We start from the raw sequence: 25486 nt of genomic DNA, 5'->3' as shown, positions 1-25486 counted from the left end.
AGCATCCCCACGTGCCTAATGGGGACCTGATGCTTCCTTTACACCTCATGGGGACCTGGTGCTTCATTTACACCTAATGGGGACCTGGTGCTTCATTTACACCTAATGGGGACCAGGTGCTTTGTTTATACCTAACAGGGAGACCTCATCACTCCCTGAAAGGAAAGGAGGTTGTAGTGAGGTGGGAGTTGGTCTCTTCTCCCTGGTAGTGGAAATGGCCTCAAGAGGCACCGGGGAGATTTAGGTTGGATGTCAGGAGTAATTTCTTTTCTGAAAGAGCTATCAAGCCCTGGCAGAGGCTCCCGGAGAGATGGTGGAGTCCCCGTCCCTGGAGGGGCTTAGAAGGTGGGTAGATGGGGACGTGGGGACACGGGCTGGTGCTGGACTTGGCAGGGCTGGATGGATGGTTGGACTCGATGACCTCAAAGGTCTTTTCCAACCCAACCCGTCCTGTGATTCTATCCTACAAAGCCACTCAGCAGAGAGGCAAGTGAGGGGGTGGTGGAGGCCGGGTCCCCTAGGAAAACAGGTGTGAGAAACCTCTTTGTGGAGGGGAGCCGCTGCCATCCCCTCCCTGCACCGCGATGGCTCCTCTGCCGCCCGCCTGATCCATCCCCAGGTTTGGACACGGACCGAACCCCCTCAGAGCCCCACGGGAGCCAAACTAAGACCCGCAGCCCCGCTGGGCAATGGGAACCCCGGGGGCAGCCGCGTCCAGGCAATGGGACAGAAGGGATGGGGACGGGGAAGGGGAGGGGGATAGGGATGGGAAGGGTGATAGGGATGGAGAAGGGGATGAGGAAGAGGATAGGGATGGGGAAGGGGAAGACGATTGGGATGGGTAGGGGATGGGAATAGGGCTGGTATGGGGATGGGGCCGAGTTGGGGACAAGGATGGGGATGAGGCTAAGATGGGAATGGGATGGGGCTGAGACAGGGTCTGGGGCTGAGATGGGATGGGGATGGAGCTGGGGCTGAGCCTGGGGCAGGGGCTAAAGCTGGAGCTGAGACTGGAGCTGGGGTTAGGGTTGGAGCTGGAGCTGAGTGGGCCTGTCCTAGGTTTGGGGTTGGAGCTGGGGCTGAGACTGGAGCTAGGGCTGTCCCAGGTGTGGGGCTGCACCCACCGTGCTCCCCAGGGAGCTCCGGGGAGCTACAAACAGTGGTCCCAGTTCTGAGCAGTGGTCCTGACTGAGAGCGATGGAGCCTGCATTGCTTATAGGAATTGGACACAAAAAGATCACAGTAATTCCTTGTGAGGTGTTTTTCCATGGTCGTTTCCAAATTCTCAAGGCTGGAACAAGATTCCTTTCGCTGAGACAGTCCTTGTCATTCCTGTTTGCTTTCCTGGGGACTGCTGCCAGGTATTGGGTGACATATGCACAGGACTTTGATGGCTCCAAGAGCTCTTCCCTGGAGGAATGCAGTTAGGTCTCTTATTCCTCACTATGTATTATATTTATTCACACCAACCTTCATCTGTCATTTTATGTGTAGTTTTCCGCTGTCATGAGGTTTCCTACTGCTGAGTAACTCAGCAGATTGTGTCACCTCACAACTCATTGCTTCTTCCAAGTGGCAAACATCTTCATACTCAGCAAAGCCACCTGCAGAGCTCACGTTTGTGTCTTGAGGGTCAGACTGCGATTTCAGTTTGCACAAGTCTGTCTGTCTTTGCTGCTGGTGGAACTCAAATCCCTACCTGGTTCTCCTGCTCGTGCTGCAAAGTGTCCCTCTTGGGTGGCCGGGCTGGAGCTGTGGCGAGCACCCTCGGGAATTGTGAGCAGGAGCTGCTGCCACGCACAGGGATGTCATAGAATCATAGAATAACCAGGTTGGAAGAGACCCACCAGATCATCGAGTCCAACCATGTCAGCACAGCACGCAATGCAAGGCAATTTTTGTAAAGTATTTATTACAAAATAAAAGTAAATATGGCAACAGAACTTAAATAGCAAATGACGCAACGCTGGCCATAAAGCTCTTGCTATATTATTATTCTTTTACAATAATCAATAATCAAGTATGTCTCCAAGGGAAGCGACATGTGGACAGCTTGAATATATTTGTGTATTTTTGGCTCTGCTGTTTGGGATGCATGAGATGGGCACCTCTTGCTTTCAGCTGTACCGGCTGCGAGCGGATGGGCCGTGCTGGGCTCGCCGATCCCCCTACAACGGGCAGTGCCAAACCTGCCCTGCTTTACCCCAGCTCCTCCTCCCCTTTTCTCTTCTGAAAAGCAAACAACCCAATGTCCATCCCTTTTTAATAAGGGAGCAAGAAATGGAGTAGCAAGGCTGAAGTACCTATCGTTCCCCTTTGAGCCACAACCTCTCTTGTGAGAGGTTGCTTGGGTTTCTCTTTCCCTGCAAAACTGTTATTAAAGTTCACCAGTGAGAGAAAGCAAGTCTGTGCTCCAAACAGGAATGCAGTCCTTCAAGTCCCTTAAGCCACATGTCTCATGGAAGCACTCTTTAAATAAAATAGAATTAAATTAAAAAAGGTGACTCTGTGTGCGTGTGGAATCTTCCTAAGGCACCCAAGAATTTAAAAAACCCTTTTTTTCAGTTCGTATTCCTTACAGGACACTCTTGTTCCTCTCCAAAGTTAAAAATGTTGGATAGTTAGGAACCTTAGCGTACACGGTGACGTAGTTAATATCATTAAATAAACCAGAACAAAAGAAGACCCTCGGTGAACACGACAGCCTGGGCTTCACCAGCTCCACAGAGACATCACGGACAACATGTCGAAATCGTCACGTTGATGCCGAGGTTTCCGTTGTCCGCGAAAAGATGTGCTACAGCCGTATCAAAAATGAGGCAGTCGCTGTTCCGAATGGCTGCGCCCACCCCATCGTGGATGGAGCGAGGCGTCGCCTCCCAGGTCAGCCGGCGGCGGTTGCCGTTCAGCTCCAGTCTGTACGCAAAGTTCTCCGCTTGCTTACGGGTGCCGATGAGCAGCACGATGGCGAAAAACTGCTGGTGACCCTCGTACTTCTCCTGTTTCTCCAGCACCAGCATGAAGTGGTGACCGAAGCACGACTGCATCATCACCCAGTCAACCGCCCCGGGAAGGTTAATGTCTGTGGCCAGGAAAACGATGTCTTCTCCCTGCAGGGTGGTGATGCTCTTGTGGGCGTGCATGAGGTGGGACATGACGGCTTCCAAGGATCCCTGCCACTTGCAGGAGGCACCGGGGCACGGGCAGGAGTAGGGGCGATACTGGCAGACGTCTTCATGCTCTGGCTTTTCTGTGTGATGGAGGGTCAGCGAGCAGCCTGTCGTGGCGTACTGGAAAAAGACCAAATAGAAGCCATCAGGAAAGGCACCAGCACGGGCGTTCGCTGCTCCCGCCTGGCAACTGGAAACACTGGTGAGTGACCAGAACTCTTGCTCTCATCGCAAACTTTATGTTAGACATTTCTACTTAGCCCTGGATTCAGAGCTGAGCTTTACTTATTTTTGTTTCCATTTAAAAATGGGTTCCTCTTGTCTTTTGTGGTTGTTTAGTTTCTAATGCAAGCCCTTAGATACAATGGACTGAGATACAAAAGGCTGAGTTGTAGTTAGCTTTGCTCTTGCAGTTAGATCTGATCCGTCCAGATCAGCTGAAGTGGTCCTGGTTTGAGCTTTTCTTCTCTTTAAAAAGAACAAAGGATTCTAGTTTCAGCAAACAGCTATTTTTAACAGATGTACCTTATTACCATCACAGCACCTCCATTACATTAAAATGCAGGTTCCCCACAGCTTTTTTTAAAAACTTAAACAGTGAAAAGTTTCAAAACTGTGATTGCGAGAAGTGGAAAGGGAGAGGACAAGGTCCTAGCATAAAGCTAGGAAACAAACAAGTTCAAGCATGGATCCAGCCCTGCTAAGTCTGCCACCGGACCATGTCCCCTGGTATGACATCTACTCACCTCTTAAACACCTCCAGGGATGGTGACTCAGCCACCTCCCTGAGCAGCCTCTGCCAGTGCTTGGCAACCCTTTCAGTAAAGAAATTCCTCCTAATAACCAACCTAAATCTACATTGGTGCATCTTGAGGTCATGTCCCCTTGTCCTGTCACCAGGGAGAAGAGACCAACCGTACAACCTCCTTTTAAGTAGTTGTAGAGGTTGATAAAGTCTCTGTGTTAGTCTCCTTTACCCCAGACTAAACAACCCCACGTCCCTCAGCTGCTCCTCACAAGGCTTGTGCTCTAAACCCTTCACCAGCCCTTGAGGGCAGATAGAGTCAGGGTGTAAATGATTAGTTTGGGGCTGGTGTGAGTGCAAGAAACTGCAGCTCAAGGGTCAAATGCCCAAGATGCAAATCACCCATGTTGCAAACTCGGTGCTAGGAATACCGGGACAGAAACTCGACCTTGTGCTTCTGGAGGAGCTTGTTTTGTAGGCCATGAAGAGTTAGTGTGAGCCTTCCCTTACTACTGTGTCTGTCCCTGCTGCTTAATCATAGAATCATAGAACAGTTTGGGTTGGAAAGGACCCTAAAGATCATCCAGTTCCAACCCCCTGGCATGGACAGGGCCACATCCCACTGGATCCGGCTGCCACGGTCAGCTTGGAGCTCATCGCCATCTACATGACTTAGCACCCTGTAGTGACACTGATATCACTCTGCATGTGCTGCTCTGAACTTCTCTTTGACAGGGAGGCTTTTTTTTGGGTTTGTTTTTTTCTTTTCCCTATCATCCACTGCTAAACTCCCCTCATACCACTGCCCAGCCGGGCTGCTCTCGGCGTGTAATCAAAGACTGATTTGCTATCGGATATTCTTCCTTTACTGCCGGGCTAGTTCGTGCATGTTGGAGACAAGTCCCACCGTGAACTGGAACGCAAGAAGGAAGCGCCTGCGGTTTTACACCGGGCAGATGAGGCATCCTGGTCCTGTGTCATCGCCACGGCCACGCCAGGATCACCTGAGCATGAAAACCTTCCTCAAGTCCCACCACAAAAGGCCACCGAACAGCAACAGGGCGCAGATCTGGGCGAGTACTAGAGGCTACGTGAGGACTGTGGTTCTGCCGATGACCACAGGCAACGTTCACAACCCAACTTGTTTCCTCGTAGCCTTCGGATGAAGTGGTTAAGCTGGGAAACGCCTGTCCCACCCTGCATGGCTCAGTCAGCGAGCAGCTACCGAGCACAGTTTGCCTCACCCAGCTGCTGGGAAACTCCATTCTAGTCTTTTCAGGAAGCTTTCAATTTGTAAGATTTATTTTCTTTCATAGCCAGTATTGGACAGAAACCCCAAAGTTACGGAAGAACCTCTGTGCAAATTAAGTCAGCTTCATAACTAGAGAGCACCTTTGTATTATTTCCTACTTGCACTTACAAGATGAAAGAAAGCAACTAATTCCTTTTGGCACTCATTAATTAGGAGTTTGAGCATGGTTTCAATGGGCATTTTATCTTTCACAGATTGCTCAGAGCGCTAAAAGGCATTTTGTGTTTTCAGTAACTTTACTGTAATTTTTATCTAGAGAATGACCAGCTGGAGAAGTGCATGCAGCCAATACACTTGAACTAGGACTTGCCAGACAACGCAGGGACTGCTGTTTGGTTCTTCTGGGACACGCAGGGTGGGAGCTGTTCTTGGACATTCTACTTGTTGGTGCTTACTCCTGTACCCAAAAAGAAAGCAAACCTGAAGGGGTGAAGAAGGCAATCCTACCTATTAAGGGCTAAGAAACCTTTCTATTGGCAAGTGAGTAAAGTAACATCTCACAGGTAAAGTTAGGAATGTCTTACCTTCTCTTTACAGAGAAGTCTGTGTGCTTTTTATTCCTTTTTTTTTCACCTGGCACCCAGCGGGCAGCAGAGCTGCACCTCGCTGCAAAGGGATCTGAACAGGCTGGACCGCTGGGCTGAGACCAATGGGATGAGGTTTAACAAGGCCAAATGCCGGGTCCTGCCCTTGGGGCACAACAACCCTGAGCAGCTACAGACTAGGAGAAGTCTGGCTAGAAAGCTGCCTGGAGGAGAGGGACCTGGGGGTGTTGGTTGACAGTGACTGAACATGAGCCAGCAGTGGCCCAGGTGGCCAAGAAGGCCAATGGCATCTTGGCTTGGATCAGAAACGGCATGGCCAGCAGGGCCAGGGAGGTTGTTCTCCCTCTGGACTCGACACTGGTGAGACCGCTCCTCAAATCCTGAGTTCAGTTCTGGGCCCCTCACCACAAGAAGGATGTTGAGGCTCTGGAGAGAGTCCAGAGAAGAGCAACGAAGCTGGTGAGGGGGCTGGAGAACAGGCCTTATGAGGAACGGCTGAGAGAGCTGGGGGTGTTTAGCCTGGAGAAGAGGAGGCTGAGGGGAGACCTCATTGCTCTCTCCAACTCCTTGAAAGGAGGTTGTGGAGAGGAGGGAGCTGGGCTCTTCTCCCAAGGGACAGGGGACAGGACGAGAGGGAATGGCCTCAAGCTCCACCAGGGGAGGTTCAGGCTGGACATTAGGAAAAAAATTCTTCACAGAAAGGGTCACTGGGCACTGGCAGAGGCTGCCCAGGGAGGGGGTTGAGTCCCCTTCCCTGGAGGGGTTTAAGGGACGGGTGGATGAGGTGCTGAGGGACATGGGTTAGTGTTTGATAGGAATGGTTGGACTCAATGATCCAGTGGGTCTCTTCCAACCTGGTTATTCTATGATTCTATGAGTGACTGGTGTGGGGAGCTGCTCCAGCCTGGGAGCATCAGTTCCGTTTAGGACAAGTGGGGAACACCAGCTGTCACAGATAAGACTGACGAGACACTTGAGAAAATGAGAACTAGGCCAGCATTTCAGTGAAAAGCCAGCACTGTCTGTTTCTATTCCCTAGGGCTCAGTCTGGATGTGTGTCTCGTGGCACTTGTTGCTGTGTTCAGCAGAGCCTGTGCCCACCACTGCGCTCCACCTGTTATTGCCACTGAGACGTTAACTCCCATTGAGAGCACTGAAACAGCCTCGTAGTACTAAAAGCTCTACAAAAACCCAAAAGCCACCCTGTCCTGTCTCACAACCTGTGCTGTGCTGCAGGAATGACACCGATGATTCCACTGGAGACGCCGTCACCCGCTGCGTGTCCCTAACGACCCTCCTGCAGGTCTCACCGGAAAAGCTTGGCATGCACCGCTGGAGCCCAGCAGCACCCACTAAAAAGTCTGTCCCACTCATTCTTGCAGGCCCTCTTTCAGTGCTGAAAGGCTGCAGTAAGCTGAACCCGGAGCCTTCTCTTCTCTAGGTTGAACATCTCTCAGCGTGTCCTCACAGGAGAGGTGCTCCAGCCCTCGGATCATCTTCATGACCTTTTCCCGAGAGCCTGCTTAAGCGACAACCATCGGCATTAAAGTGGATTCAGGGGACACAGATAACAACGCAACAGCCAAGGACTGCACCCACCTAACCACAGCGCTGCGCAACGTCCAGCTCAAGCCCGGTACATAAATGTGACTGTGACTCAAACATCCTTCTCCCTAAATAAGGAGCAGCCCAAGAGCCCTTTAAGCTTTCCTGCACGGCAGTGGGCTGCACACCTCTCCCCTTGGGCAGGGACACCTCTCAAGGTTGAGAGAATCCTTATTCAGTAATTGAATTGGGGATAAGTGCACTGAAATTTCACAATCTGAGCTAAGCGATACAAAGGATTGATTGCACATAAATAATCCTTTAGATGTAAACCATTGACCAAGTCTGGATCCAGCTGCAACCAGACTCCTCCCTGAGTAGGAGTTTAGAAAGCAGAAGGATTCTGTCTGCACCTCATGACTCAATGGGAGGGTCTCCCCGACAGTCCTGTCTGGCCCTGCTCCCTGTGCAGTAAATAATCCAGTGCACTTTCCCATCAAACCTTGACGAACCACGGTCACATTTACTATCAAACCGGGTTAAATCGACATTTCTATATCAATACACAGACTGCTGCTTCTCTCGTAGGAGTGAAGTGCATCACTCCATCTGTGACACCGGGGACTTCACCTGACTGCCGTGACTTTGCAAATATGATGGAGAGTAGCTTGGCAACTACAGCAGCCAATTCCCTCAGGATGCATCTTGTCTCATATTCCGTATCAGTGACAGACCCAGCAGCTCGCAGATCTGTCCCTCTACCACTTCAGCCTGTGGTTTTAAAGTGCTTGCAATATTATGGAGGTACAAGCATCGAGGAACTCAGACCTGACAGCTCCCCAGCCCATCCGACTGCCGAGAACTAACGAGACATGATCAGAATTTCAGCTATCAAATTAAAGCACGTTTTCTAAGACTGAGCATCATAGAGTCATAGAATTGCTTGGTTGGAAAAGACCTTTGAGATCATCAGGTCCAACCTGCCTGTCCATGACTAAACCAGATCCCTGAGCACCTCACCCACCTGTTAAACCCCTCCAGGGACGGAGACTCCACCACCTCCCTGTGCAGCCTCTGCCAGGGCCTCAGAACACTTTTGATGAAGAAATTTGTCCTGATCAGCATAGGTTAAAAGAATAGGGGGGAAGAAAAAGGCTAATCTTCCGATCTACTGTTTTTGCCAAACACTAGGTCAACATTTAGAGCAGAATTTTCAGGGAAGTAGAAAGAATCATAAGAGGTTTTAGCGCTCTCATCACTTTATTTTACTTTAGAAACATATGGAAGCATGAAACAGGCTCACGGAGGCCAGCAGAGCCTTGCTTTCTGTTCCGTGTTTATGATGGGGAAGAAATAAAGGAAGGAAGGGGATAGGGATGAGCAGAAAACTTTTTAAGACAGGGGGATGGGGATGATGGCAGGGGAGCCTGCATGGTGCTGCTGGGCTATAGAATCATAGAATGGTTTGGGTTGGAAGGGACCTCAAAGCCCATCGAGTCCCACCCCTGCCATGGGCAGGGACACCTCCCACTGGATCAGGGGCTCCAAGCCCCATCCAGCCTGGCCTTGAACCCCTCCAGGGATGGGGCAGCCACAGCTTCCCTGGGCAACCTGGGCCAGGGCCTCCCCCCTTCATCGTAAAGAATTTCCTCCTAATGTCTCATCTAAATCTTCCCCTTTCCAATTTAAATCCATTCCCCCTTGTCCTATCACTATCTCCATCCTCACCCCCTCCTCATTCTCATCCCCATCCTCAAACTCTTCTCCACTCCTGTCCCCATGCTTAAACTCGTCTCCATCCCCGTCCTCATCCCCAAACTCTTCTCCATCCCTATCCATACCCTCATACTCAAACTCTTCTCCATCCCTATCCTCACCCCTCTCCCGGTACCCAAACACTTGTCCATCCATGTCCTCGTCCCCAAACTCTTCTCCATCCCCATTCTTGTCCCCAAACTCTTCTCCATCCTCATCCCTGTCCCCAAACTCTTCTCCATCCCCATCTCCATCCTCACCCCCAATTCCAAACTCTTCTCCATGTCCATCACCACCTTCATCCTCAAACTCTTCTCCATCCTCACTCTCATCCCCAAACTCTTCTCCATCCCCATCTCCATCCTCACCCCCATCTCCAAACTCTTCTCCATCCTCACCCTCTTTCATAAACTCTTCTCCATCTCCATCCTCATCCCCGTCCCCAAACTCTTCTCCATCTCCATCCTCATCCCTGTCCCCAAACTCTTCTCCATCCTCGTCCCTGTCCCCAAACTCTTCTCCATCCCCATCTCCATCCTCACCCTCATCCCCAAACTCTTTTCTGTCTCCATCCTCACCCCCATCTCCAAACTCTTTTCTGTCTCCATCGTCACCCCCATCCCCAAACCCCTCTCCATCCTCACCCCCATCTCCAAACCCCTCTCCATCCTCACCCTCATTCACAAATTCTTCTCCATCTCCATCCCCACCTTCATCCCCAAACTCTTCTCCATCCTCACTGTCATCCCTAAACTCTTCTCCATCCCCATCTCCATCCTCACCCCCAATTCCAAACTCTTCTCCATCCTCACCTTCATCCCCAAACTCTTTTCCATCTCCATCCTCACCCCCATCTCCAAACTCTTCTCCATCCTCACTCTCATCCCCAAACTCTTCTCCATCCCCATCTCCATCCTCACTCTCATCCCCAAACTCTTCTCCATCTCCACCCTCATCCCCATCCCCTAACTCTTTTCCATCTCCATCCTCATCCCTGTCCCCAAACTCTTCTCCATCCCCTTCTCCATCCTTGTCCCCAAACTCTTCTCCATCCTCACCCTCATCTCCAAACTCTTCTCCACCCTCACCCTCATCCCCAAACTCTTTTCCATCTCCATCCTCACCCCCATCCCCAAACTCTTCTCCATCTCCATCCTCATCCCCGTCCCCAAACTCTTCTCCATCTCCATCCTCATCCCTGTCCCCAAACTCTTCTCCATCCCCATCTCCATCCTCACCCCCATCTCCAAACTCTTCTCCATCCTCGTCCCCAAACTCTTCTCCATCCTCACCCTCATCTCCAAACTCTTCTCCATCCTCACTATCATCCCTAAACTCTTCTCCATCTCCATCCTCACCCCCATTCACAGACTCTTCTCCATCTCCATCCTCAATCCCATCTCCAAACCCTTCTCCATCCTCATCCCCATACCCAAACTCTTTTCCGTCTCCATCCTCACCCCCATCTCCATCCTCCCCCCCCCCTCCATCCCCCTCTCCGTCCCCCCCGGCGCTCACCTTGCAGGGGAAGAGCACTGCCGAGGCCACCTTCTCCATGGCGAGGTTCCTGATGCTGGGCGTGAGGGCGCCCCGGCAGGTGGGGCAGAGGCTGAGCTTCTGCCGGCATGGGTTGCAGAGCAGGTGCCCCGCCTGGCACTGCAGGATCGGGGGCAGCACGTAGTCGAAGCACACGGGGCACTCGAACACCGCGGTCAGCTCCTGGGGCGGCGGCGGCGGCTGCTGCGGCGGGGGGGGGGGCAGCGGCGGCGGGGGCGGCGGGGAGGGTCCCCCGGGCGGCGGCGGCGGCGGCTGCTTGGCGGCGGCGCAGGGCTTGGCGGAGCCCGCCGAGGACGGGCGGCTCATGGCGGGCACCGGCGGCGGCGGCGCCGCGGGCACCGGGACCGGCGGGGGCGGGGGGGGGGGGGGAGGCGGTGCCCGGCGGGCGGCTGCGCGCCTCCCGCCACCGTCCCGGCGTGCCCCGCGCGGGGGGGGCGGGGGGAGCGGGACCGGGAACGGGGCTGGGAGCGGGCGGGGGGCTGAGATGGAGGGGAAGGAGCGGCGGGGGGAGCGGGACCGGGGCGGAGGGACCGGGAGGGGGACACGGGGGGCAGAACGGGACCGGGCGGGGGCACCGGCAGAGGATGCGGGGGGAGCGGGACTGAGAGGGAGCTCGGGACCCGGCTTGGGGGGGAGCGGGACCGGGATTGGGACCAGGCGGAGGGACCGGGAGGGGCTGCGGGGGGAAAGGGACCGAGATGGAGATCAGCACCCGGCGGGGATGGAGCGCGGGGGGAGCGGGAGGGGGTGCGGGGGCAGCCGGACCTGGACCGGGAGTGGGACCGGGTGGGGGCACCGGGAGGGGATGCGGGGGGAGCGGGGCCGAGATGGAGATCAGGACCCGGGGGAGGAGGGGGGAGCGGGACCGGGAGGGAGAAGGGGGGACCGGGAACGGGCTGGAGGGGGGGAGGGACCGGGAGAGGGAGAGGAGGGAGCGGCGGGGGGAGCGGGGCCGAGATGGAGATCAGGACCCGGAGGGGAAGGAGCGCGGGGGGAGCGGGACCGGGAGGGGGAGGGGGGGGGCACCGACAGAGGATGCGGGGGGAGCAGGACTGAGATGGAGCTGGGGACCCGGCTTGGGGGGGAGCGGGACCGGGAGGGGGTGCGGGAACCGGGCTGGGGGGGATGGACCGGGGCGGGGAGGGGGGGGACCGGGGACACCGAGGAGCTGGGCTCGGTGGGGAGGTGACCCCGAGACCCGACGGGGAGGGGGGAGCGGGGACACCGGAGCCGGCCGGGAGGCAGCGTGGGGGCGATGGAACCGGGGTGGGACCCAGTGGAGAAGGGGACGTGGGTATTTGGGGGATTGGGGTGTGGATTTCACAAGGTTTGTGCTTCTTTCGCAAAGAAATTTCCAGCCTAGAAGTGAAAATCTGTCGCTGCCGTCCCTGTCACCAGCACGAGAGCTCGGGGGGTGTACGAGCTGCTCGGTTCCCCCTGGGTTTTCAGACAAGTTTGACTGATGGGACCGTGTCATTAGTGCTTCTGGTTTTTAAGGCCCCACAAATGCGATGGTCCCTCACAGAAAGGAGTGAGGGCCGAGTTCTCTCTCATTGAAGGAAATCGGCAGCTTAAATTTAGCCCCACGCAGCAAGAAGGTTATAAAAAGACTTGAAGACGTGGGGGCAGAAGGGTGAAGGCCCAAGGGAGGCGATGAGGGCGTGTGTGCCTGCAGCGGGGTTCCTCTTCCTTCTTCTGCCTTTAGCAGCCGCGTGGGTGTGGGTGAGCCAGGGGGGAGATCATAGAATCACCAGGTTGGAAGAGACCCACTGGATCATCGAGTCCAACCATTCCCATCAATCACTAACCCATGTCCCTCAGCACCTCGTCCACCCATCCCTTAAACCCCTCCAGGGAAGGGGACTCAACCCCCTCCCTGGGCAGCCTCTGCCAGTGCCCAGTGACCCTTTCTGTGAAAAATTTTTTTCCTAATGTCCAGCCTGAACCTCCCCTGGTGGAGCTTGAGGCCATTCCCCCTTGTCCTGTCCCCTGTCCCTTGGGAGAAGAGCCCAGCTCCCTCCTCTCCACAACCTCCTCTCAGGGAGTTGGAGAGAGCAATGAGGTCTCCCCTCAGCCTCCTCTTCTCCAGGCTAAACACCCCCAGCTCTCTCAGCCGTTCCTCATAAGGCCTGTTCTCCAGCCCCCTCACCAGCTTCGTTGCTCTTCTCTGGACTCGCTCCAGAGCCTCAACATCCTTCTTGTGGTGAGGGGCCCAGAACTGAACACAGGATTCGAGGAGCGGTCTCACCAGGGCCGAGTACAGAGGGAGAAGAACCTCCCTGGCCCTGCTGGTCACGCCGTGTCTGATCCAAGGCAGAGGGGCCTGGGGGTGGTGGCAGGGCCAGAGGAACGTGGGACTCTGCTCTTGATGGCCTGTTTCCATGCGCTGGTGTTGCTGGTGTGGGCAGCACAGACCCACAGCCCTGGGCCAGGACCAGTGCAAGCCAGGGCTGACTGCCCACAGGGTTTTTGGGAGCGAGAGGAAGGGTCTGTGCCGTCTCGCTGTGGAAAACCCCTCTGGAAGGCCAATTTTTTGCACCCTTTATCTCTGTAGCAACCCTTTTAAATAGGCAGCGTCCATCGCCTTGCAACATCCTGCGTGGTGCTGGGTCGCTGAGCTTCGTTAGCGTTTACTGCACAGTTTCATTCACTCATTATCGATTCATTATTTGCATCAGTGCATGCTGGTATTCCCCAGTTAACTCACTGTTGAGTCTTGTTGCAAGTCTCATCTGCCTTATCGTGGGCTCTTCTCCAGCCTTACAGGGACAGGCTGAGAGTTGGGGTGGTTCAGCCTGGAGAAGAGAAGGTGCCAAGAAGACCTTAGAGCAGCTTCCAGTGCTGAAAGGGGCTACAAGAAAGCTGGGGAGGGACTGTTTGGTAGGATGAGGGACAATGGGGATAAACCAGAGAGCGGAGATTTAGACCAGACATAAGGAAGAATTTCTTCACCATGAGAGTGATGAGGGGCTGGAACAGGTTGCCCAGAGCAGTGGTTGCTGCCCCATCCCTGGAGGTGTTCCAGGCCAGCTGACACACAGCTCTGCAGTGACGACGCTGCGTGTTCAGGGGAGCTCGGAATTTAGCAGAGATAGAGGAAAGGGAGCAGGGCAGGTCCCACGTGAGCTTGCTGACCAGCAGGCTCCTCGCCCTGGACAGGCTGAATCTCAGGCTGGTTGTGACCGCTTCTTTGGGTTTTTTTTTTTCATTCAAATAATTTAAATCAAACTTCTGGATCATTTGCACAACAGTTTATTGTTCCCAGTACAGTTGTCATTAGCAACACACATTTTAGCATGACTAGTAGGACTTTTTTGGGTGATGTCTATTAAAAAAATGAAGTGGAAAGCGGTGAACGCGGGTGAGGAACCACGTGCCCTGCCCGCCCTCGCCAAGCTGCTAGGGTGCCAGGACTTGGCCACACTCAGAGTCAGTAAAATTGCTGAATTCATGGCAAGAATCTCCTCATGAGACTTTCTTTTGCCTCGGTTCCCATGGAGCAGCTGTGCTTCTCAGCTGGTGCGTGGATGCAGGAGCAGCTCCTCAGCCAACCTGGCCGTGGTCCACGCTTGAGCTGCTGCTGAAGCAGGAGAGAGACCCGGCTGCAGAAGCCACAGCTGCAGAGAGCTGGGAGGAAAGCTTTCTTGTAATGAGGAGCTAAATTAGTTGGGCACACCGGATTAAAGAGTTCAGATGCACACAGTATTGCCAATGCTTAATATTGATTTCACTTCCACTGTGCTCTTAAGAGACATCTTGATTTCTTTAACATTACTACCTAGCACAGGAGGAAAGCAGTTGCCACCCTCATTCCTTTTGCTCCCAGCTGCTGTGGGAAGCAGAGGAACCTGCCTCCTGCCACCTGGAAAATGCTTGCAGGAAGGCAGCGTTGCTAGGGACTGTTCCTCACCAGCGCAGGCTTTTGAAGTGGGTGTAATAGGGCAGCCACTCAGGGTGCCAAAGGCTTAAATATCAGTGAAAGCATTTTTTCTCTTCTAGACCGCAGTGTGTGGTGGAGTCTGCAGAGTGGGAGATGCTGGGACTCCTCAGAAGAAGGGATCTGTCCCATTCCAGCTGACAGTCGCGCCTGCCCACTTGGTCCTGATTGCCTTCTCTATGGGTGGTCGCCTCTTCCTTGTGCTGCTTGGGTCTTCACGCCGGTTCTCCTCCCAGTGATGCGAATGAGTGTCTGAAAAGGTAATGTAGTTAGAAAAAAACACCTAACCACCCTCCCCCCGGCTAAAAAAAAAAAAGTATTAGAAAAGGTGAGAAGCAGAGATGGTTGGGTTGCTGCCCACCCTGTCCCAAGAGGGAGCTCGGAGAGATGCAGACTTGGTCCCCCTGGGTGGTGGGGGCTGCCCGCAATGCACGGCCCCCACTTTGGGAAATTGGGGTGCTATAAACAGAGCGCTTGGCTCCCTGTGGGGTACATTTGCATATTGTTTTTCTGAGCAGATGTGCACACCCTTGTCTGTGTTCACACCGTGTCATGGCTGTGACTCTCAGTTCACCCTTCCTTCCTGCAGCCTTTAGGGTGGTGATTTCAAGTTTCTTACTTTGCTTTCAATGCCGTAGTGAAAGGAGAGTGAGGAAAAGGGGCTGGGCATTCAGAAAGTGATTCCCTGGAGGTGTTCAGGGCCAGGTTGGATGGGGCTTGGAGCAGCCTGGTCCAGGGGGAGGTTTCCCTGCCCATGGCAGGGAGTGGGACTGGATGGGCTTTGAGGTCCTTTCCAATCCAAACCATTCTGTGACTGTATTTAATTCTACGATTCTATGAAGTGCAGTTGCAGTGTGTGCCCCCCTAACGAACCTCCTCCCCACTGAGCCCTTACCTATCGTTAGCAGGGCTGTTTTCATCTGCTCCCGCTGCCCGCTGTAGAAGTACAAGCAGAAGACTCTCTCTCTTTTCCAGTCGGAGAGGAGCAGGCTGTCGGTGCTGAAGAGCACGCTGTGCCTCCCGCCGAGGCTGCAGAGCCAGACGGGCAGCAGGGGCGTCCCCAGCCCGCGGCACACCTGGGAGAGGGGTGAGGCTGCCACTCATAGAATCATAGAATCACCAGGTTGGAAAAGACCCACTGGATCATCGAGTCCAACCATTCCTATCAAACACTAACCCATGTCCCTCAGCACCTCGTCCACCCGTCCCTTAAACCTCTCCAGGGAAAGTGACTCAACCCCCTCCCTGGGCAGCCTCTGCCACTGCCCAGTGACCCTTTCCGTGAAAAACGTTTTTCCTGATGTCCAGCCTGAACCTCCCCTGGTGGAGCTTGAGGCCATTCCCTCTTGTCCTGTCCCCTGACCCTTGGGAGAAGAGCCCAGCTCCCTCCTCTCCACAACCTCCTTTCAGGAAGTTGCAGAGAGCAATGAGGTCTCCCCTCAGCCTCCTCTTCTCCAGGCTAAACACCCCCAGCTCTCTCAGCCGCTCCTCATAAGGCCTGTTCTCCAGCCCCCTCACCAGCTTTGTTGCTCTTCTCTGGACTCACTCCAGAGCCTCAACATCCTTCTTGTGGTGAGGGGCCCAGAGCTGACCCCAGGATTCGAGGAGCAGTCTCACCAGTGCCGAGTCCAGAGGGAGAAGAACCTCCCTGGACCTGCTGGTCACGCCGTTTCTGATCCAAGCCAAGATGCCATTGGCCTTCTTGGCCACCTGAGCCCCTGCTGGCTCATATTCAGTCGCTGTCAACCAACACTCCCAGGTCCTTCTCCTCCAGGCAGTTTCCAGCCAGACTTCTCCTAGTCTGTAGCTGCACAGGGTTGTTGTGCCCCGAGTGCAGGACCCGCCATTTGGCCTTGTTAAACCTCATGCCATTGGTCTCGGCCCAGTGGTCCAGCCTGTTCAGATCTCTTTGCAGAGCCTCCTGACCCTCCCTCGATGCCTTTGCACTGGCCATGTGGCCGCTGGCTGCGAGCCTGCTGGCGGCGTGGCCGTGCCTGCACTCACCTGCTGCTCCACCTGCGCCCGGTCCCCCCGCAGGTAGCCCACTGGGCACCGCTGCACCCGGGTGGCCCCGGTGCCGCACCCTGGCCCCTGGTCACCATCGGTGTCGCGTGGGTTGGCTCGGCCGGTGAGGAGGAGGCTGAGCACCGCCTGCGGGGAAAGGACCATGGTCAGGCTGCAAGCAGCGAGCAACGGGCTTGTGAAACAGCAGCCGATGTCCCGCTCCCAGCTCTGTCCTTAGCGGAGAAGCACCAGACCTGTGGCTTTATCATTATTGGCATCATCATCATTGGTGCTCATGGACATGGTTTAGTGGCAGATGGAAATGGTTGGACTCAATGATCTAAGAGGTCTTTTCCAACCTAGTGGTTCTATGACTCTACGATCATTTATTTTTTAAATTGACAATCAGGACTAAAACTTGCAAAGCATTCTTCTATGACCTTATGGGTTCTTTTTTTCATTGGATTAATAACTGAGGATTTTTTTCCTAAATCAAATGCAGTAAAAAAAAGAAAACTTGAGAAATGAGGCCAGTCGTACCTGTGTACACGTGATGTTTCCACAACTGGATTGTAACAGAGGAGTTGCTGTGCCGTGGAGATCTTCTTGGACCCTGTATGACCAAGCACAAAGCGTTACGGTGGTGTCTGGGGTGCTGTCTGTGTGTCACTGTCGGGTGAACAGGGAGGGATTCCACAGACTCGTTCGTTTCCCTTTGCTGTCGGCACAGCAGTGCTCTCCTCACACAGCAGTTTTATGCCCTTGTCCCTCTTAAAATTCAATTTTAGAATTGGAGTCGCCCCTCTGCAAACAGAGCCGGGATTTCCATCCATGTAATTCCTGCTGAAAAGCCTCGGTTACCCCAGGCACAGCCTAAACACAATGATTTGAAGTGGCAGGGCAATTTTTTGCTGTATAGCTATCATAGTGTCCCATCAATACAAATCTTGTTTCATAATTGGTGTAACTAAGCCTCTGTACCTTTCTAAAGCATCTTTACCCAAATCCAATTGAGTTGGGTTTAGAAAGACCCTACGGTTACCTCTGCCAGTGGAATTCCTCCGCGTTCAAATGAACTTCTTGTGATTGTCCTGTTTCAGTTTAATTGGCTGTGATTGTGGCTGTCAGTGGGATAACCTCTGGTTTTTACACAGTGCATTATTTTCCTTGTGCGTGCAGCAGGGCTTCTCCTCTCCGCTGACTTTCCTGGGTCTGCAGGCAGATGCTGAGCAGGTAAGCATCATCTTCATACAACACAGCCCTGCCTCTTGGACAGCTGCTTCTTCACATTCCATTAAAAATGGAAATTTAAAGTTCTGAAGAGGTGACTAAACTACTGATAAATATATAAAAAATGAAATATACCTTTCCAGCGTCCTTGAGAAAAGTAAGCTGTATAAAAATAAGATCACTCCATGACTCCCTTCACCTCTGAACTGGAAAAAGAAATATAGGTAATCTCAGGGAGGGAATAAAGCATGTATATGATGTTAAATTTAAACCATTCCGCTGCTTTAATACAACCTTGGGTGAGTACTTTGAGCCAAGTGACTGAAATGTTATTCTGGGAAGATTTTTTTACTCGTTTTGTTGAATAGGTTTAGGTGAAAAAAAAAAGGAAGAAATTTCCTCTTGTTGACTAATCTGGTTTTGTACACTGCTTTTCCAGATTTTTGCTGAGTTGCAGGGAATGGTATTTTTATATTCGGGTAGTTACAAAATGCTGCCCCTGTTTACTCAGGTTTGTAGACTGAGGGTCTGACACCCACGAGTGAAGTTCCTGGGGATTTTGGTGGGAGCAGGATCATTTCCCATAGGAAAGGTTAGAAACGGTCCACGAATGGTCCATGTATGTTAACAGTCTGAGCGTCCTGCTGAAGGCAATAAATACTGTTGATCTCCGCAAGGTTCACTTTTGAATGGGAAATAAGATGTAAGAAAGCAGCAAAATAACTCCAAATAAAGGAAATACCCCATACTTACACAGTTTATGTGGTCAGAGATGAACTCCTGCGCTGCTCCTTTCTCACAGAACTCGAGCAGCTGGATCTGTCGGGCACGAGCGCAGGGGAAGATGTTGTAAAGGGAACTTTAATGACACCAAAAAGCCAAGCTTTTTAATCCAGCGTTTCCCATAGACACGTGAAAGAATAATTAAGAATCTACTCTGTCCCTTCCCAGACCGAGGAGTCCAGCTCCATACAGAGTTAGTGGAACAGCTTTGTGTTTGCTGGTCTCTCCTTTTTGTGGGAGAAGAAAGGTCGCAGGCTGCAGCTTGGACACCATCTGATGTGCTCACAATTCATGGCGCAACGTAAGTTAGAGAATAAGTTAAGGCTTATGAGATTTTACATTTCTTGTCTTTAAAAATTCCAAGCCAAACATGCCTTTAAAGAAAATCCTCTTTGCAGAAGGCGTTTTCATACTCACTCTTTCTGTGAAGTTGTCAGCTTTGTAGTCTCCGCTAGGCAGAAGGTGGAGGGCAGTGGTGACGAGGCAGATGACGGCTCTCCTGCCTCCTCCTGCTGCCCACAGGGTGTCTGCCAGGGCTGCTGCCAGCGCCTCCGCTTGCTCCCGACGGCTGATCCTGCTCAGCCTGCGAGGGGAAGGGTCTGTGTCCAGGGTCGGTCCTGGGGGATGCTGAGCCCCTCAACCCTCAGGCTGAATACAAGTGTGAGTCTGGACTAATATTAGCATCCTCTAAGGGTTTGTGACAGACTATGCAACCTGTCTGGAGCTCAGTGATAAAGTATTTTTAGATGTTTCCATGAGGCTGCTGCAGGTAAAGTTTTTACGGGCGCTTGGAGGGATTGGATCCATAATGTTATGTTGACTCGATGATCCAGTGGGTCTTTTCCATGATCCAGTGGGTGATTCTGTGATTCTGTGATCTCAGACCCGTGTGTTGGTCTAGACTTAAGCTTATAGTCTTGACTTAGAATTGTAGTATAAGGTAATAAACTAAATGTTTGAATGCAGTTCTGGGTTCTATTCTGTCTCCCTCAGCTGTGCCAGGGAGTGAGGTGAGGGAACAAGCTCCACTGTTACAAACCCACAGCTTTTGGTGGCATAATGCCTTGTGTGGGGGTCAGACCAGGCTTTTCTCCTGGGTGCGAATCCTTACCCGTAGCTGCAAACCTGAACTTGGGTCTAGTGTGGTTAAACCTAGAGGCTGGTGCTAGTCTGTTTTAGCCCAAATAATGCAAGGATATAGCCTGTGTCCCCCGTGGGAAGGCTCAGCTTCTTACCTTTCCAGATGAGAGTATTCTGTGTTTCTTATGAAGAGCAGGTATTTAATGATATGTGCTTGTACAGCCATCAGAATGGCTCTTGTTCCTCCCTAGAAATAGAAAGACAACACTCCCCAGTGCTAAGGAACCTGAATAGCATGAGCTGTGTCCCTCTTCTGCAAAACACACCAGTCCCTGGCCAGTCTAAGCCATCCTGCTGCTGTATCAGGGGGTGATATTTCTTTCCCCCCTGGGAATTCAGGAGCACTGCTGCTAACTCCTGACATAAATGGAAAACTGTATTGGAAAAAATCTTATCTGCCTACAGCCAAGAAGCCTTCGCACAAGAAAAGCCTCTGGGGTGTCCCTGGCTGCACCGAAACATTTACCTTTTCTGCCTCCAAAGCATAAGCCAGGTCAGAGTACGGCTCACGAAACTTGAAGTAAGCTCTTGCCCACTCGCAGCTGAAGAGGTGGGACACGTTTCCAAACAGCAGCTTTCGCAGCTCCTGTGGAGCAGCAGAGAGATGGGCTGGGTGCACTCCCTTCACATCCTTGTGTTGTGAAAGATCTTTAACGTCAGAGGGGTCTCAGGATACAGGTTCAGTGCATGTAACTCACTGCAGAGCCAGCGTAAAATCCTCTACCAAGAATCAGGCCCCATAATTTCAAAGCAAAGGTGATGTTTGCGGTTAATGCCGTGATTTACGTCACTCAGCGTTAAACAGCTGAGAGAGTTGGGGTTGCTCAGCCTGGAAAGGAGAAGGCTGCAGGGACACCTTACAGCAGCTTCCAGTGCTGAAAGGGGCTCCAGGAAAGCTAGCAGGGGGGCCCTTGCAATCCCTAAACGTGTGAGTGAGTTTCCTTTGGGGTTAGTTTTACCCAGGGGCATTGCCAGAGGCACAGTGGGGAGGTTGCCCTGGCTGCCCCCTTCCCTCTCCCACCTCGGGTCCTGCGAGGGTCCTGCCAGGGCACAGGGGGCTGAGCCCCCTGGAGTGTCTTTCCTAACTAATTGTAATTTTGGTGAGTGATGTATTTGCTGAGCAAAGAAACCAAACGTTCCTCATGGCTCTTCCCATTAAAAGTTGCCGGTTGCTGATTTGGGTGATTTGTGCAAGCAAGTTATGAGCTGGAGAAGGTGGATTTGTGTGAAGCCGATGGAAAGCACGGTTATGTACCTAAACCTCTGCAAGCCTGGGTGTTTTTCAGGTGTGCGTTCAGTAACACAGCCCTGGCCAGGCTGCCACCGCTGGTATTGAGCCCTCTGGTATTGAGGTTTGAGCTCAAGTGACAGGGATTGCTTTGAGGGAGGTGACAGGCAGTAGGTCCAACCCTGGAGCCCATTCTTTGTCATGGGCAGAACCCCCCAAGCTGCGAGTGTGGCAGGAGCACCAGGGACTGCTCAGTGGTGCTCTTAGAGTTGAGTGTTTGGGTGAGAACAGACATATCTTACTGATCTCCTGACCTTCTGCCTCCTGTTGAGAGGCTGTTCGCTAGGGAAGCTCCAAAGAGCAGGGAAACGCTACCCTTTGTCATTTGACCTATTATCTAATGAGAATTATATCAGTTTTAAGGTTGTCTTGTAACCGTGTTCTTTAAAAGTCTCATAAATAAATCATTACGATGATATCCTGTGTTACAGATGGCCACAGGCTGCAGCCCTCAGCCTAGCATCACACCGAGCCTCCTGTAACGCCAAAGAAGGCTCCCGAGGCTCAGTCTTTTAAGGAGAATTAGTTCCAGCTCATGCTTAATTCAGCAGGCCTGCTCACCATTGCCATTTCCAAGGAGATAGGCTGGCCACCTGTGGCTGGAGAAAGCAGGAGGGCTCTGGGGACGGCGGAGGGGGGCACCGGCTGTGGCCCCGCGGGCTCTCCAGCTCCCGAGGGTCCATTGCCCACACCGTGCTGGATGGAGAGAGGAGGATACGAAGCATCATCCCTGGCTGCCACCTCCCCAGTGCTGATGGTTGCCCCGTGCGCTATTCCTGGTGTTGGGCACGTCCTGCGACGATGAGCTTGGAGGGGCAGGGAGCAGGAGGCAGGGAGCACGGGTGCGTTTGGCTTCCAGCTCTTTTCAGAAATTACAGATCCAGCAAGACTAGAGTAAAAGCAATGTTGGTTTTATCGGGATCCCGGGGAATGAACTTCTGTGCTTTTCAACCTAAGGGCACAGCTGATTTTTCAAATACTTATATTTAAGAGATTTTAATTTACTATCTTTTTTTTACCTTGTGTTCTAAAACTGACTATGAAAACCATGACTTCTAGACAAAGAGGTTAATTTATGCTGGACTACTCTGCCACTTAGATTTAGTCCTTTACAATAATGAATGAAAATGCATGCATCTTAAAGAAGGAGCGTGAGAGCTCAGTCTCCAGAAAGATAGTCTGGCTATGCTGCGTGTATAGAGTTGTGAGTTCCTCAATATGCCAACCTGGGGCAGCAGCCACAAAACATACCAGAGACATGCAAAATGTTACCTTTTAGAGAAGCAGTTACCTGATGAGTTGTATTGCTGATTTCCAAACTGAAATGTAAAAGTAAAATACGAATTAAAAAAAAAAGAGAGGCATTCCTAACGCGAACAAATAGGAGGTCAGCTAGGAAAGAGCTTCAAGAGAAGAGTAAAAGCTTTCGTACTTGCATTACTCAGTACACAAATACTACTCGCATCATTATGCAAGTATTACATCCCTGGAGGGGTTCAAGGCCAGGCTGGATGGGGCTTGGAGCCCCTGATCCAGTGGGAGGTGTCCCTGCCCATGGCAGGGGGAGTGGAACTGGATGATCTTTAAGGTCCCTTCCAACCCAAACTATTCCATGACTCTATGTGAAGACCTTTTCTATGGTTACATGAGTATTATAATAAAACATAACTAAAAAATGTTATCTTAAACATGCCTGGAATTAAAAATGTGTGATAATGAAGCAGAATAGAAGTCTTACCCACGAAAACCAAAAATTTCTCTCCATTTGTTTAGATCTGAAATTTTGCTGGTGATCTCCTCGAGGTGCGTCTGTGGCACCGCGGGCTGAGCCTCCCGGTCACCCATCGGCAGCCACCCCTGCTCCAGGTGATGCTGAGGGATGTGAGCACAGGGACTGCTTGGGAAGCAGCTCCCCTAGACCTGAACCTCTGCAGGACACCTGAACCACCTCTTCTTGTCACCTCCCAGGCTGTCTGTCAGCTCCCACCTTCACACCATGATTAAAGTTGCATGAGAGCCCATCAGGGTCTGAGTTTCTCTGTTGGCTCTAGGAGGAGCATGAATTCTTAATGCCAGGCACAGAGCTGTGTGACGCGGACTGCAGCTCCATGTCTGCTCTGCAGGACGGGCTCCAGGCAGGGGATATTTGGTGCAGGAGCAGGGGATATTTTCCAGCTGCAGGGCTGACAGCAAGTGGGGCTGGGACTGGGCTGTGAGGGTGGGGTGGGAAGCGCGTAGGTCAAGGGAAAAAAGTGCAGACTTAGCAGCTGGCTGTAAAATCGAACAAATTCACCGGGAAGACGAGCTGGGAAAAGGCAACATCCACGCAGAGCGATGTTCCCTTGACTTCTGGTGCTTGCTGCAGCAAGGCTGGCACGCAGGGGCAGGGCTCAGGCTCTGCACTGCTGAGTGGGGGAAACCCACTGGTTTCGTGCTTCTGGGTCATAGAAGTCTTACCGCTTGTTTTTTCCTTTTTCAGTCTGTGGGAACGCACCGACCGGGGGTGTCTGCCTGAGTTTCGATGGAAAAAAATGTGAGGTTGAGCTGATGGTAATGAGCTGAATCTGCCTTCTCATCGTGCATCAGAGATGCTCTGGGTTTTCCCAGGTGTGTCTGAGCTCAGTCCAGCCGGGGCAGCCGTACAGTCTAGCTCTGATGGCTTTGCATCCTCTGCACAGGGTCATTTGGAACAGCCTGGCTCAAATTTTGGTTTGTGAAAACAGAGACTATCCTGCACATGGGACATCAAATGCCCAGTTGTTGCTTCCAGCTGAAGGAGCTGTATCTTCACATATTAAAAAAAGAATATTCTCTTCTTTTAGTGCTACACAGGCACTGTTTTTTCTGCTTCCTAAAAACTGGCATGAAGTCCCTCATCCCACGTACCTCTATTGGAGAAGCTCTTCCTTACAGAAAGGGCAGAGTATCTGCTAAGTTCCCCACAAACCTACCCTAAGGCACTTCTTCTTGGGAGAGAGACAAGTGAATATTGCCCCATGGGGAGAAACCCCCACTCATGTCAACGGGGCTTTGGTGCAGACCTCTCCTAACTTCTCCATCATAGAATCATAGAATAGTTTGGGTTGGAAGGCACCTGAAAGCTCATCTAGTTCCAACTCCCCTGCCATGGGCAGGGACATCCCACTGGATCAGGCTGCCCAAGGCCCCATCCAACCTGGATTTGTCAAATGCTTTGAGATGTCAGAGGGGAAGCTGTGAAGCTTAATTAACTTCTTCCCCAGCACAATCGCAGCTCTGCAATCACTCAGAGAGCAAAGGCTCCTCACTGGGGCAGCGGTGCTGGTGCTTCTGCAGCCACAGCCGGTGCTTAGCATCCCTCCTGTGTCAGGCAGCAGGGGAGCATCCCCTGACCCCTGGGCTCCCTGGCCCAGGCTGCAAGAGTCAGTGTCAGCGTTGTTCCTGCTGCACAGATGCCTAAACTGCTTCATACTGAGGTGTCTTGCTGAGCTCTGCCATTTCTTGCCTGCTCTTTGTGGAACCCCATCCACAGATTTCAGTGTGGGCGTATTGCTCATGCCGTTGCGGGAAGTTGACTAAGTCTGTTGTTCATGCTGTTTCCAAATGATGAAGAATCTCTGCCTGGGGTAGTTAATTTGACAAGAAAAATGCTTTAAAGTGGATCTCTTTCAGGAGGGTCCTCTATGGGAGCTGTCAGTGTGACCTCCAGGAACCCTGCTCAGGGCAGTTACAGGTGTAAAATGGGTCCAGAGCGCATGGTGAGCATGTTTGCAACAAGGTGCTCCTCTGTTCACCCCAACATCACCATCATGGGCCAGTGGTCTAAGGCTGAGAGAGTTGTGGTTGTTCAGCCTGGAGAACAGAAGGCTCTGGGGAGACCTTAGGGTGGCCTTCCAGTACCTGAAGGGGCTGCAGGAAAGCTGGGGAGATGTTCAAGGCCAGGTTGGATGGGGCTTTGAGCAGCCTGGTCCAGTGGGAGGTGTCCCTGCAAGCTGAGCAGGTCATACTTGACATCACCTGTTTTTTTCAGCTGGTCAAACACAAAAATACTGGCTTAGTTTTATTTTGCCAGTAAGAGGGTGTTCTCTTTGCCTTAGGAACTGGCTAGGAATGATGGTAACAGCTGGCCTGATGCTCCTGAGTGGGGTGGGATACAGAGGAAGCACTGGAGCTGGACTTTTTGTGATGTGACCCACCGTGAAGGTCTCTGGACCTGGAGTCAAGGTCTGCTCGCTCCTGCACAACGAAAAGGATGGGAAGGGGTTTATCTTCTGTGATGAGGCAGGTCTGAGCAACTCTGTATTTTACACATACAGGTGAGGGCTGGCAAGGACCACTCTGAGAAAGGTTCACATACAGGAGGAGCTGCTACAGCTGATCTTGGATCCTGTACCCTGCCCCTTCCCAAAGCTTCCATGAAGCTGCAGGGCAGAGCAGCTTCCCAAAACATCAGGACCAAGAAGAACGAAATGTTACTTTTCATTATTTACTGTAAA

The 25486-nt window shown here is 52.4% G+C and overlaps 2 protein-coding genes and 1 long non-coding RNA gene across 3 annotated transcripts; 1 reads left to right on the top strand and 2 right to left on the bottom strand.

The window, feature by feature from the left end:
• Positions 1-1911: 1911 nt before the first annotated feature.
• SIAH2 (siah E3 ubiquitin protein ligase 2) lies at positions 1912-10935 on the bottom strand. Its single transcript, XM_069864748.1, has 2 exons — positions 10591-10935; positions 1912-3290 (listed from the first exon to the last, which is right to left on the bottom strand). The coding sequence occupies exons 1-2, from the start codon at positions 10933-10935 to the stop codon at positions 2733-2735; spliced, it is 903 nt and encodes a 300-aa protein (XP_069720849.1). The 3' UTR covers positions 1912-2732.
• A 3444-nt stretch (positions 10936-14379) lies between these two features.
• Positions 14380-15668, top strand: LOC138724537 (uncharacterized). The gene is made up of 3 exons (XR_011338067.1): positions 14380-14826; positions 15085-15163; positions 15542-15668. It is a non-coding gene; the product is annotated as an uncharacterized lncRNA (long non-coding RNA).
• On the bottom strand, positions 14664-22856 carry MINDY4B (MINDY family member 4B). The gene is made up of 12 exons (XM_069864595.1): positions 22750-22856; positions 22303-22330; positions 21573-21707; positions 20190-20309; positions 19819-19910; positions 19001-19166; positions 18554-18619; positions 17936-18006; positions 17111-17183; positions 16571-16717; positions 15462-15642; positions 14664-14818 (listed from the first exon to the last, which is right to left on the bottom strand). Exons 1-12 carry the CDS (start codon positions 22854-22856, stop codon positions 14676-14678), a joined length of 1329 nt encoding a protein of 442 aa, XP_069720696.1. The 3' UTR covers positions 14664-14675.
• Between the last annotated feature and the right edge of the window lie 2630 nt (positions 22857-25486).

Source organism: Phaenicophaeus curvirostris, chromosome 10, assembly GCF_032191515.1.
Source record: "Phaenicophaeus curvirostris isolate KB17595 chromosome 10, BPBGC_Pcur_1.0, whole genome shotgun sequence".
NCBI classification, from domain to species: domain Eukaryota; kingdom Metazoa; phylum Chordata; class Aves; order Cuculiformes; family Cuculidae; genus Phaenicophaeus; species Phaenicophaeus curvirostris.
Note: the sequence above shows the minus strand (reverse complement) of the source record. Positions and strands in the feature narration are given on the sequence as shown.

Coding starts and splice junctions, on each gene's coding strand:
- SIAH2 (XM_069864748.1), bottom strand. CDS start 10,935: ATGAGCCGCCCGTCCTCGGCGGGCTCCGCCAAGCCCTGCGCCGCCGCC. Junction 3,291..10,590: donor CAGTGCTCTTCCCCTGCAAG/GTGAGCGCCGGG, acceptor GTCTTTTTCCAG/TACGCCACGACAGGCTGCTC.
- MINDY4B (XM_069864595.1), bottom strand. CDS start 22,856: ATGGGTGACCGGGAGGCTCAGCCCGCGGTGCCACAGACGCACCTCGAG. Junction 18,620..19,000: donor CTGACAACTTCACAGAAAGA/GTGAGTATGAAA, acceptor CGTGCCCGACAG/ATCCAGCTGCTCGAGTTCTG. Junction 17,184..17,935: donor TTCTCAAGGACGCTGGAAAG/GTATATTTCATT, acceptor TTGGTCATACAG/GGTCCAAGAAGATCTCCACG.